Source organism: Calonectris borealis, chromosome Z (genome assembly GCF_964195595.1).
Source record: "Calonectris borealis chromosome Z, bCalBor7.hap1.2, whole genome shotgun sequence".
Lineage (NCBI taxonomy): Eukaryota > Metazoa > Chordata > Aves > Procellariiformes > Procellariidae > Calonectris > Calonectris borealis.
The window spans coordinates 13416946-13430859 of NC_134352.1; the positions used below are offsets into that span (position 1 = coordinate 13416946).

Below are 13914 nucleotides of genomic sequence, written 5' to 3' on the forward strand. Positions count from 1 at the left end.
TCAGTAGAAGTAAAAGCAAAACTAGACTGTATCCTCCAGCGTTGTGTGTTGGACAACGGACATTGCTACATATCTCAGAAAATGGCACAAGAATGTATTTTAGGCAATTCTGTAACAGCCTAGCCATCAGGGGAAAAAAAAAAAATAGGATCTGCATATAGCGTTATCTTTTTCGTATACCAAATATCGCATTTCTCGTATCTATAATTCTATAGATATATAGAATATATAATTCTTAGAAAAAATCTGAAAAAAGTCTTGGACAACGTAATGTAATTGGAGCCACCTTCTCTATGAAGAAGGCTCTACAGGAATATTTTATTAAGGCAAGAATCTTAGATCCTATTTTTTCTAACAGAAAAACTCTAAAACAAACCAAGAGAAAAAGTTGATCAGGATATTAAAAGCGCCTCCTAACAAGCTACAAGGTATTACCTATACAAGTGCAGACCCTTATATAGAGTTTTATGTCTGCTTGGGCTAGTGGAAAGAAAGATCCTGCTTTCTTGGACTGGGACTTTTGCAGCCAGAGTTCTAAAGTGCCAAATTGTATGGCTGTAAATAGCTGAGTGCCTTGAAATGGTTTTGTTTGCAGTGTAACAATGGGCAGAGTCTTCCAGAGGGACCTATTGCCTCTACATATGAAAACAAAACTGACTCAGCCATGTAATCTCTTTTTTTTACCATGCTTGGCATGAGATGGCAGCTAGTAAATTGGTGTAAATCTTTTAGACCCAATTTGAGTTTTTTCCATTATTTGCAACCCTTGACAGTTTTCACAGAAGGAAACTTACTGTTTTGTGGGTCCCTTATGATCTCTAAGTATGCTAATATTTATACTGGCAGTTTGTTTCCTTAATTCTTTTAATCAGTCATAGCAACAAAAAGTCAGGAGAGTGACTACCAGCCAATAATGAAGAACGTGAGAAAGCTGGTCACAGAATACAACAAAGCTCTCATAGAAGCTTTACAGAACACCAAGAACTGAACCCGGGCACTTCCTTCCTGCCCCAATGGACCAACAATGAGAGATGTGCACAGGCGGCACGGAAAGCTGGACTACTGAGCCCATTTGCTCACCGCTACGGTGACAAACATTCGTAAAAGTATTTTTCCGGGTTTTAGTAGTATGCCTCCTTTTGCAACATTAAAAAATTCTAGAAATGAACTTATGAATTTTAGAAACTTGTAGAAATACTGTACAATAAGTGTAAAATCATCAGAACATTTTACTGAGGCCCATTGCTGGATTGCATCTCAAATGTGAAATTTCAGTCTGCTTTACACAATGAGTCTCTAATTGTCTTGTAGTCCTATCCCTGCCAAACAGAATAGGAATTTTCCCTGAATAAGGACTGCCTGACACAGGCTCTCATACACATTATCTTAAGAAGTGTGTAATAGGATAAATGGTAATATCAGCATACCATCCCTATTTAAGTAGCAATTTATAACAAGTAAGGAAAACATCTAAGGCTGACAAGCATCCTTTTTGATTTTGCTTCATAGTATAAAGTCTTATAATAAAAGCAAATGTTCTCTGGATCTGTCAGCAAATTTTCATTTCTCAATGGAGAACTAATTAACTTCCTTATTTTATATTTTTTAATGTCATTATAAGGAGAGAACTGTGATAAAAAGTAGTGAAACATAGCTAATACTGACCTTGTGCAGAGCATTTTACTTTTGTAGTATTCACCAATAAAGGAAGTAACGGAAAATTATTTGTATTCTCCACAGTTTTTTTTCCTCATGTTTCAAGCTGCAGTGTCATATGCAACCTCTACTTTGACAAAAATACAGAGATTCAACATACAACAAAACCAGGACTGATACAGAAATAACAATGTGCTTTATGATACAGAAATTTCAGAAAATGTTTACATAAAACAAAATTTCCACGTATATATTTCCCTCACATTCTATATGTAAAGTAATTACCTGTTGCTAATTTCCTCCACCTGGTATGAAAAAAGCACAGTTGACTATAGATAGGAATCTTAGCCAGACAGTAATCTAGCCTTTTACAAAAATTATTAAAAAACAGTAAGGTCCGGATTTATAGTTGTTTTGCTCTCTTAGAAAAGATTTCTGAAAAAGAAGTAGACTATATGCTTCACTTTATAGAACTAGAATAGACAAAGAATTAGAAAATACACTGAGTCTGTTAAAATAGAAGTTCTGTATTTTTGTCACTAACTTTCTCCAAATCTATGATTGTCATTTTGAGTATAAAGAGGTACGTAAAACAAAAATACTGAAGATTCTTGCAGAGAGCACTGTGTTTCCAAATTCAACACAGTAAATGCTGTTGCTCTGTATATTTATGTCTGTATAATATTTAGAGATAATGGAACAGGATTTCTATAAACCAAGGACTGTTATCTAGGGGAAATTCCCGCTAATGTCTCTTCCTTCCTGTCAAAGTTTCAGCTATTCCAGAGAGAGCCCATTATTTGCTGAGATAAAGTTGAAGTCTAATATTCTCACCAATCAAACCATCAGCTGGAGAGATCGCCTCCTGAATTCCACTTGTGCTACAATAACATATTTTAATGAACAATGGAAAAAAGCTGCAGACTGAATAAACAAACTGCTTTAAATTCGTTTTCACTCGGGGCAGGGGATGGTTTTATTCCTTGGTAGTGCTTCTGTACGATAGCATGGTAAAGTTTACAGGTTTTTGTTGTGTTCCCCAGGAGGTGCCTGTCTTAAAGGCCCTCTCTCCAGCAATGCTCTTCTTTTCTTTCTTCTATTGAAGGATCTCCAGATTACCTGTTTCTGTCTGAGAATCTCATCAATCGTTCCTTCTTTTAACAGTTCATCCATACGGTCCTGGATCATGGTCATAGTACCCGTGGCTGAAAAGAACTGTACGGATTCTAAATGGTGAGCCACACAGCAGGCGTTTAATCTCCCTCTAGGAGATTAATAACTCATTCCCAGTAGTGAGCTGAGTAAACTGTAACCGTATCTAGCTCTTAAAGTCTCAGTAAAATAACCTTTTCTTTAACTCTTTTTATCTTTTTTTTTTTTAATACAAGATTAATTACCAGACACATGGCGTTTTTTTACCAAAGCTCCTGTGTGTATATCAAGACACTAATTCAGTAACACAGGTCTCTCCACCCAGGCAATCTTTTATGCATTTTATGCTATGACTTCAAACTGGGAGGACATTAACTAAGTGGCAGCATCTATGGGGTGCAGAAATTTAAAACCTTTTCTGCTCATCTGTCCCACCAGGGCTGAGCAGAGGAAAGCATCACCTTCCTCAGCCTGCTGACGATGCTCTTCCTAACACACCCCTGCATACTGTTGGCCTTTTTTGCCATGCATTGTTGGCTCATGGCCAGCTTGGTGTCCACCAGGAAGGACCCCAAGGCCCTTCTCAGCAAAGTTGCTTTCCAGCCACTCAGCCCCCAGCATGTACTGGTGCCTGGGTTTTTCCTCCCCGGGGGCAGGACTACACATTTGCGTTTGTGGAACTTCAAGAGATTCCTGTCTGCCGTTTCCTCAGCCTGTTGAGGTCCCTCTAAACACTGGCACACCCATCTGGTACTTCAGCCACTCCTCCCAGCTTTGTATCATCTACAAACTTCTTGAGTGCGTTCTAACCCGTCATGCAGGTCATTAGTGAAAAGGTTGAACAGTATTGGCACGAGTATCCACCCCTGAGGTACACCACTACTGGCTGGCCTCCAACTGGATTTTGGGCCACTGATCACACAGTGAGCCCCAAGCCAGTTTTCAGTCCACCTCACTGTCCGCTTACCTAACCCGTACTTTGTCAGCTTATCTGAGGATTTTATGGGAAATGGTGTCAAATGCCTTGCTAATGTCGAGGTAAACAACATCCACACCTCTCTCTTTGCTCACTGAGTCAGTTAGTTACCTCATTGTGGAAGGCCATCAGGTTGGTTAAGCATAATTTCCCCTTCATAAAACCATGCTATTTGTTCACTATCACCTTCCCATCTTTCATGTCTGGAAATGGTTTCCAGCGTAGGTTGCTCCATCACTTTCTCAGGGATCGAGGTGAGGCTAACAAGCCTGTAGTTCCATGGCTGGCTTTTCTTGCTCTTCATGAAGATAGGAGTGACATTTGCTTTCTTTCAGTCTTCAGAAGCCTCTCCCTATCACCATGAAAAAAAAAGATAAGCAAGAATGGCCTCACAATGCCATCAGCCAGCTCCCTCTCCACATGTGGGTGCATCCCAACAAGCCCCATGGACTTATGTATGTCCAGTTCGTTTAAAAGTTCCCTAACTTGGTCCTCCTCCAGGAAGATGCCACTGAGGCATTATGATACCAGGTTTGACAGTGTCTGTCACTCCAAATCCCACTTCACTGGCACATTGCATGGAAATAAGCATTTCAGTTTCAAAATCTTCAACCAAAGGGTCTGTTATTTCTATGTTATGTTTGTGCTTTGCATGAGGATGAGCATAGGAAAGACTGTCCTTATTCCCAGCTCATGATGGGATGACACTGCACCAACCTTGTTCCCCTATTCAGGGATATCATCATCTCCAGGCAAACTGTATTTTTGCTACAGACAAGAGTTAATGCTCTTGCTGGTCCTCCTGCTTCATCTTACCTTCACCGCTTTTCACTGTGATCAAAAATCAATCAAATTCTTTTTCTTTCAAAATGAGTTGATTTTTTTTCCTTGCGTTAGTGAGCTTAGAAGATAACATGCACCATTCCTGTGAGCAATTCCAGACAGGCAGAACACTGAGATTCTTTTTTAGTTCTTTCTGCCTGATGACATTAGTTAATGTTAACGCTTCTTAGTGCGTGTGTGTGCTGTTTCACAATCAGAGGGATATGTTTCCAAAGTGAAGGGGTTGTAAAGTCTTTCAGGATACTTCTATTTTTCTGCTGCAAGTGTAAAACAAAAATACAAGGCATAAGGCAGACTTTATGATGAGGCACGAGTCTTAAGAATATCTTAGTTTGAGAAAGATATTAGAATGCTTACTTTATAACTATTCTGCAAAATATCTGCTTTGAGTGAACTCCTTGGAAACATGTCTCATAGTGATAAGGCATCTGGGTGGGGTGGATATGGCAATTGTCTGGAGCAAAAAAAACAACTCGGACTCTGAAAGGGATCATAAAATCAGAGTTCACTGGAACACATGCACAACGGTGAATACTAGCTGAATGCTGAACGCTATATATATTGTAGGTGACAACTCCGGCCAGAGCAATGCTGCGAAATGCAGGTTAATCACCGGGAAGGGGAACTGAATTACTCCCAAACAAAATAGTTGTCATCTTTTTCTTCTTCTGTAAAGAGGAAGGAAGCCTTTAACTGCAGAGATGATCTGAATTCAAATCCCAGCTTTGATCAATCATTCGTTGGGACTGGCAGAAGTTTGGAGCGGAGGAAGAAATGTTCCTTGCCCTGACTTGTGGTCTACACTTGCAAGTTCTCCTTTCAGGAAGGAGGACTAACTGGACAATATGCCAAATGTGTGAAATGGAGGAAGCCTCCCACATTTAAAAAAAAAATGAGCCAGAAATGTAAAATGATCCGCTCTTGTTTCCTCTTGTAAAGCTAATTCCTTGAAAGCTACATTCAAAGTGACTGGGCTTGATTCACTGAGCACTGATCTTTGGATCAGGCCCAAGATTTCTGCTGTGCAGCAAAGGATAAGTAAGATGCAAGACCGCTTTCTCCAACATACAACATGAGTTTGCCTACAAATACTATTTCAAGTGGGGTGAGGGGAACTCAGCATTTCTGAAAATTAGAAAGAAAAAGAAAATAATGATTATAGCAGAAATTATCAATAGTATCAGTCACCCCAACAGTTATGCATGACAGAGAAAATTCCAAATAAAGCCTTCAAATTTTCAGTATCCTTCCTGTTCCTTCTTCTTCTTCCAAATTAAGTGAAAAGAGGGTGTTTAATGGCTTGGACTTGTGTTCAAGTTTGCTGTATTTCATAATTTTTTAGGAGTATTGAGCTGAAAGTTACTGAGGGTCTTTACCTATACGCAAATCTACATTTTAACTTCTCACCTTAAGATGAGACGTGCATGTCTTTCACGCTTCCATATTTCAAGAATTGCTGAAATTATATTGTTCAAACTCTCAAAAAATTTTGCCATTTAGCAATTTTTCTCTCACACAGAGAGAAGACTGAAGCATTCAAAGAAGGAACTGTTACACTGCAGCTCACCAACAGTGCACTTGTGGCTCTCCTGTATCAGTACAAGATTTTAGCCAATCCCAGTGTGACGTGAATTTGGAAGCACAGCCAGGTAGATAGCAAACTTATCACTAAGTTGCACTTGTTGAATGCTGGTTAAAGTTAAATAAAGTTAAATGATGCAGTCATCAAATAAAAATCCCCATTAGAATCACATTAACGGTGTGAGATTAGTTCAGTGGAAGATAGCGGGTCCTGCAAACACGATTTTAAGAATGAATTTTTGTAACCTTAAGGATGAAAATACTAACCTTGAGATCTGGTCCTTGAAGCAATAGTCAGATCTGCAAACTTCACGTGCATTAAGTGGCTTACACAATTAGTCTTTATGTCTCCAAATTGCACCCGTATGAAATTTGCCTCATTAATGCAGGGCTACTTTAAGCAGTCATATTTTATTGCTGTGCATTACTTGGGGTGATTTAATGTTAATATCTTAAAAACATTTGGATATACCATTGTTACCATTAAACATAAACACACAGACTCATCCGTCCTTCAAAACGTATTGTAGAAAAATTAAGTAGAAAAGCAGTAATAGAACAGCGGAGAAAAATTGTGAACTCTGTAGCTTCTGTATGAGCTCTGCTTACCTCCTGTTGGATGATGCTTCCTTCAGGCTGGAGAATCTCATTCATCTCCAGACTTCTTTTGACTTTGGGAGAGCAGGAGTATTAACATCACTTATGTTTGTGCTCCCAGAATCTGACCCAATCTTGGCAGAGAAACAAAAGCTTGATTTGGGATTAATTTAGCACATGATCAGAATGTTTATTAGATCTTTTAAAAAACAGGGCAGACATGCTCTAAAGTAGGAAAACAATGGGCTCAAAAAGCAATGACAACAAGGATGCGGTTTTGTCCTTTTTTATACACACTAAGTGGGATATAACTAGCTTGCTTACTTCTCACTCATGTGACTTCATATACGTGTTTGACATCATCAGTGGCTCTTGTTGGCTCTTCACTTCTCACACTTTCTTTCTCCAAGCATTTTTTAAAATAGTCTCAGTCCCTTTTGTCAGCAAAGAATTGGGAAACAAAAATTATTTTTTTGTCCTTCTGCTGACAATTCTAAAATCTACATAAAACCTATTTCAGCAAAATACAAGTGACTCACAAAGCAAAAGTTTCCAGAGTAGAGACCTTAGTCAAACAGCCTGATGTCCTTCACAATGACTTTACTGATAGAGGCCCTGAAGTACTCCTGTGCTGTTTCATGAGCTGAACTTTCCCCTTGAGAGAAACCTGAGATTCCCATGAGATCCAGTGTTTAATTGTAGTAAATTCCCTTTCATTCCACTAGCAAGGAAGAAAGGAAAACGACAGCTCGCCTTGGCTGAGGCTGTTCTGTAGACTGCACAATGCTCAGCCATTTTCCAGACTATGGTCTCCTGAAAACCCAAGAGAAGCTCTTTTTTGAGAAGAAAACAAAAACGCTGAGCAAAAAACCTGATCATAGCTATGTTTGCAAGCAAGAAGTAACTGCACCTCCTCAGCACGAGCTGCCAAGTCAAGAGAATGAGCTGCAACAAAAAACAGACGCTATTACCTTTTCTACCTTACCTATTACAGTATCACCACTCCTCCACACTGTCCCTTCCACGTTAGTATGAATTATCTTTAACTATGTACCACAGAAACCTTTATCTCCCTCCAGTTTCTACACTGCCACTGCGTTGCGCAGGGATACTCCTCATCCTGACCGCTGAGACCAGCGACAGCACGTGTCCTCTGACTGGCCACCTGGCTGCTACCTGTCACTTCCAGGTGATCCAAAATAGATGGCTTAGGGGCTATGGTTGCCCTCAGTGGCATAGACTGTTCTGTAGGGGAGAACAGGATCTGTTTAAGAAAAGAAGCTTAAACTCCATCATTTATGAGCCTCTGCTTCACATTAGCTGATTGCGGTGAGTAATAATTCCTAAAGTTCTTTTACTGCCTCCTACTAACACATATTAACATCATGTCAAGGCCAAAGTAATGGCTTGTTTCCAAAAAGCATAATACAGCCAGACACTGCAAGAGGATATGTGCTTTCTGCTAACACATCTACCTGATTAAAGAAGTGCGGAGTGGCATTGTTTCTTTTTCCTCCTCACATATTTCCATGCGCTACAGCATGTATGAATGGATTGTCCTTGAGACAAGCGTGCTGCTTATCTAAAGAGGAAAGCCTGGTGTCAGGAGTTCAGGGCACTCGACATATCATAAAATTAGCTTTCAGCAAACAGAGTTATGAAAAGCCATGTTTAATGCTAGGACTATATTTACATGTTGAAAGATGATTTGTTTCCCTGCTGTAACTAATTTAAAAACTCATGCATGCCTTTGTGACGGGTGTTCAGCTAGATGTTAGTGCTGATATGTATTAATCGGCAGATAACCACCACCAAAACTGATGTTCCTGAGGGGAACACTTTAGAAATGGCATGGGGTTGGACAGCCCTTCTGAGTCTTTCCAAGTACTTTTAGAAAAGACAAAGGGTGTAGTCTAGGGGGCCCAAATACAGCTACACACTCACCTGAGATCGTGCCATGGACATGCTCGTTGGCCAGCCCAGTAGTCAACAGCCTCTATTAGTCCTGCATGCAACAAAAGCTAGAGTAACTCGGTATCGTATTTTACTTTTCCTGCCATCCTCACTTTTAGTCCAGTTTCTTTTACTGGCAATCTGATTTTGCCAGAAGGCTATTTCCAATTTGTCTGCTCTGTAATTGTGAATGCAGGCCGAGATTTAGGATCCTCTTGTTTGTAGATCCCTCAACACAACCTGAGGATGGAATCGCAAGAGATGGGCTTGTGCATGGGATCCTGCTATGGTATTGTTATTGCTTGGTGGAGGGGACAGGCAATTCTACTGCACTTCTGTGCTGTTTAGTAACCAGAGGGATGATCAGATCATACAGTTTTTAGTTCACAGGATAGAAAATTGATATGACCTACTTTTAGGAAGACTCGTATTCTAATAACATGAAATATAAGGATCAAAATATGGAAGGTGGGGCTGGGAGACACTTAAATATGAGTTAGAATAAGCCAGAATGGTGAAATCCTTTAAATTCCACAGCCTAGCAAAAGCTTCCTGATTAATTTTGACTTCAGCAGGAGCAATAATCAAACTGTGGCAGTTAAACACCTTCCAAGTAGAAACAGATCTAAGTTTAAAAACTTACTACACATAAACAAGTACTTAAATGTTTGCTGAATCATAGATGCCATTCTCTATTTCTTCAAAAATGAAATTATATAATGAGACACAAAACAAATACATGAGCCTGCTGAGGCTGGTATCGCAACCAAATTCTGACTCGGGTCAGTACATACTTCCTCTTTTCTGGCTTCAGCAAGTCTTTGCAACCTTCATGTATGTGTGGAGTATTGCATATCTAGGCTGTCCGCTGTCATCCTGGAGATAGTTACCTTGTCATGGCAGATTAAATGGCCAGTAGGCACAAACTGATTCTTCAAAAAATAGTGAATAACTGACCTCGCCAATTATGCATACTGCAAAATCAGTATCAGCAGCAGTCCAGATGCATTGCTTTGCATTTAGGTGCATTAAAAATGGAGACATGATGCATTTCTCCTCAGTGACCTTTTTATGCCTTGGGGAGTGAGATTTAAGTGAAAAGCTTAAAAAACCCTTAAAAAACAATAACATCTGGAGAACGCCAGCCCGGACTGAAGTTGTTTGACCCCTCACCCCTCAACAAATCAAAAGACACTGAAAAAAAATTAAGAATAGGCCATGTAAGAAGTAGGTTAAATGAGCAACAGAACAGAGTTACCCACTAGATGATAGGAATTATGATAATACTTAGTATGTGGTAATACACTAAGTATTCTGATATTGGAGGGTCCTATACCGGCAGGCTTAAAAAGGCTAATGTGCAACTGGAGTATGGATAATCACTGCCTCTTCATGTCTAACAGTAGAAAAAACCTGTTCTCAGAAATCAAAGATGGATGAAATACATGTGTGTATTTTGGTGTGGAACCAGACCAGCTAAATATCTTATATTCTGCCTCCTTTAAGCCTCAAAATAGAATTTTGGTAGCGTTTGGACCTCACAGTGTGTTTTTCCACCCAGAGGGTATTTTCAATTTAAGTTGCTACTTGGTTTGCCTTTCAGTTATATTTTCGGGGGCGGGGGCGGGGAGAGGGGGCAGTCGGCATGTAATTGCATTAATGCATTGAAATCTGCTGTAAGGTGACACCCTACTGTCCACACGGCAATAGATCTTGGGTGTAAAGGACTTCCTCTGTGACATCTACACCAACCGAAGGCTAAACGGCCTTCATAAGGAAATTAAATCAAAGTAGGATCAACGCATACCCCATTTCCAAAGTGATGCTGAACATTCACTTTTCTATACTTCTGTAAAAGTCATTCTGGGTGTTAGCATCTTGGCAGAACTACAGGACTTTCAAATGCTACATTGTCATGGGTTATATTTAGTCAAGTGGTAAATAAGATTGCTCTTTATTTGCAATTCTGTTTATATATCTGAGTGCTGCTTTCCCATTTATTTCATTATTTTTTTGTGGTTTTCTTTGTATTTTTGCCTCATGTTTTGTTTTAGCTTCTGAGTTTTGAGACCCCCCTGAATGATGTGGCATTTTGATCCCACTGAAGTCATAATAACTCTGGGTGCGATTTATTATTGCAACAAGTTTTCAGTCTGTTTCCAATTGTCAAACGTAGAGAAAAATTGTTTCCAGTAAAGCACATGAACTAATGGAGCAGTTTGCTGGATTGTGGCTGGCGTTGGTCTATACTGGATTCAGCTGGTTGCTTTGTTACTGTTTACTTCATAATTTTATTACTGTGTGCTGAGATGCGCTGCAGCCAGCAGCTTACACGTGAATTAAATAAATAAGGGAAAAGATGATAGCACCCTGAGAAATTAGCAGAGCTGCCCTTTGAGAAGGGGATGACACTTTCCACCTACTGTACCTAGGTGGAGGACTTTTCACTCGCGCGCTCCCGCCTGCTGGGGGATGCCATCATTGTTCCTATTTTGCTGACTGTGACCAACAGCAGTCCCCTGCTTCTCCAGCAGCTCCAGATAACTGTTTTGATGTATGGCTGGATGGACGGGACTTGCGCTGCCCTGCAGTCCCGCTGATACAAAAATGCCTTTAAGATCCTGCCTTTCCCATCCTAATCTACAAAGGAAACAGGAAAAAGGAACTTAAACTCCCTGTACTCAGACAGCAATGAGACTGTTCCAGCCTGCTCCAGTGCTGCGGTTTCTTGCCTGTGAGTTGTAAACAGCGTACCATGCAGGAGAAGAGTAACCGGTAAACGTCTACCCCGAGAAAAGGATACTCCATGAGCGACTGTAAGAACTGGATGGATATATTTTGGAAAGCATGGACCCTTTAGCACACCTAGTTCTCTATGGATTCAGCCTGATGATTTCAGGTAAGCCTTTGCTTTAATATCTGTAGTCGACCCGTCACGCCCTTCTTGTTTCTCACATGATGTGCAGACAAAACGCATGACTCCCTGCTCCTTACTCCAGCACTTATCTTTATTAAGTACTTGTGTTTGTTTCAGTGAGACCACTTATCCCTGTGCAGCGCTCCTGCAGAGAGTGAGGGCAAGACTGTGGCCAAGCTATTGGGGAGGGTTTAGCTACATGTAGAATCCACTGCTACCTCTTTTTAATTGTTGAAGTCATTTGTTGACACATACGTACATTGCAGCAGGGTTTCTCTTCTGTCGAATGGTATTAACTTTTTCGTAAAGCTCATTACTTTGAAACTATTGATGTCTTTCCCCAAGAATATCTGCTCTAAATACAGATTAAATGTTGACTTTATCTGTGACTGACATTATGAACTGGCTGTGTGGTAGGAAATGTTGACGTTTCTAGGTATTTCAGTATCTGATTTTAGACGAGTGCTTAGACAAGATTCCACAACTGGAATCTAGATGAAGGTCAGAGAACAAAAAGGGCAGAAAAATGCACATTATATAAGACGAATTAATAACACTTCAAATACAGCTAAAGAATGATTCAGTATTACCAGCAAATGTCATTAGTTCAGCAAGTCAGAAGTTAGTCATAAGAGACATCTGCAGAAAGGTATACAGTAAGATTATACTAATGCAAATTTAGTTTATAGTATTTGGAGCATTAATGTTAGAGATGCTTTGCTGAAGCTATCGCAAGCAGAGCCCTGAGGAAGCCTGTGCTCTTCCCACTGGATTCTTAGTTGCTCAGCGTTTGAGTATTGCTTTCACCATCCATACTTTGATTTTCTAGACAGTTTCTTCTGGGTAACATATCAAGCAGAATTCTGTAAAAGAGAAATACAACTCACACAATAACCTTAGACTCTTAACTCACTCCTAACCATTTCATTGAGATGTGCATAGGTTGTTCCAGTCCATCTCACAGAAAAAAGGTAATGTGCTGTAAAACTGCAGACTGTGCTGCAATGAAAACCAGAAAGTAGCAAGAAAAGGCAGAAGTCCTCATTGCCGTGTAACTTGCTTTACAATTTCCAGATCTTCTTGATTAGCAGCATGTTAATAGCTAAGTGAAATTACGAACAAATGAGTTTGAGATGTTACTTTTGGCATCTATAACAAGCTAGAGATTAATGCAGGCAAAAAAATGTGTTTAAAATCTGTTGAATGCATGTTTGGAAGTATTCTTATCTAGCCATTGCTGTAATAGGCTGCATATTGTTTACCAATTCCTCTTTCGTGGCTTAAGCGTCTTGATTGTTTAGCTGCACATTGATTCAACCTATTTAGCCCTCGGATCACTTCCAGCTTCTCACTTTAAGGAGATATCTGGTACTGTAAGCATTGTGGATGGAGAAGAAAAGACAGCTCAGTTACCCCAACTCTTTTTCTTTGTCTCTCCTGTTTCTCTACATGGTAACGTATACCTAATTGACATAGAAAGCAAGCAACGTTCACTAAGTCACAAGTATGGAAAAACAGAAGTCAGCTGCGGAGATTAGCTATAAACATGGTCAGTGCAGACAGCTCAGTCCCGAAGAGCCGCCCGTCACTGCCTTTTCCACAGGGGCTGACCAGCGAGGTGTGTGCTGTAGTCACACCCATCTCAATAGATCTGTCAGCTTTCCCGCTTTTGTTTGAGAATGATATCATGTTTCCTGGGGCGAGCGGTGGAAGACAATGCGAGCCCGCTTTCCTCTAGATACTGCAGGCGGAGTTCAGGAAAGCGGGACTGACATTCCCCAAGCAGGGGAGGCTTTACACTCAGCACAGACAGTGAACTGGCTTAACCTTCTCCCCGATGATCGTGGGCTTCTCTGGGTGTGTTGCTGGGTAGGCACAAAGCCCACTCCACCCTTTCCCAAGGTGAAGACCGTCAGCTTGGCTCCCATTACGAGAAACGGCATTTGATTTACTTTTTTGGTTTTTTGATAACAGTACTCCATTGGCAGTTAGAACTAAAGATCTGATTTGGAAGGTAATGTTAAAAATATACACAAATGCTCAGTTTTGCACTGTATATACGGTCCCTGCTTGCCATAGCAAATGTTCAATTAAACCGACAAGGGATTGAACTTAATCATGTTGGGATTCTTGAAACTAGACTGAGCATCACCACGTGTTTTTCTTTTGGTTGATTCTACTCCAGTCAACATTCTGTAGAATCAAAATGATCCTGGCATCCATCCTGAAGTATGGATTC

The 13914-nt window shown here is 40.3% G+C and overlaps 2 protein-coding genes across 2 annotated transcripts in view; both read left to right on the plus strand.

The window, feature by feature from the left end:
* Positions 1-2613, plus strand: part of IFT74 (intraflagellar transport 74) — a 40833-nt gene extending 38220 nt beyond the window's left edge. Inside the window, exon 20 of the mRNA XM_075136538.1 lies at positions 873-2613. Coding sequence (XP_074992639.1) covers positions 873-988 — 116 coding nt within the window. The 3' untranslated portion in view covers positions 989-2613. The remainder of the gene's footprint in view (positions 1-872) is intronic.
* Positions 2614-11441: 8828 nt separating this feature from the next.
* Positions 11442-13914, plus strand: part of TEK (TEK receptor tyrosine kinase) — a 39410-nt gene continuing 36937 nt past the window's right edge. The window contains exon 1 of the mRNA XM_075136348.1: positions 11442-11657. Coding sequence (XP_074992449.1) covers positions 11606-11657 — 52 coding nt within the window. The 5' untranslated portion in view covers positions 11442-11605. The remainder of the gene's footprint in view (positions 11658-13914) is intronic.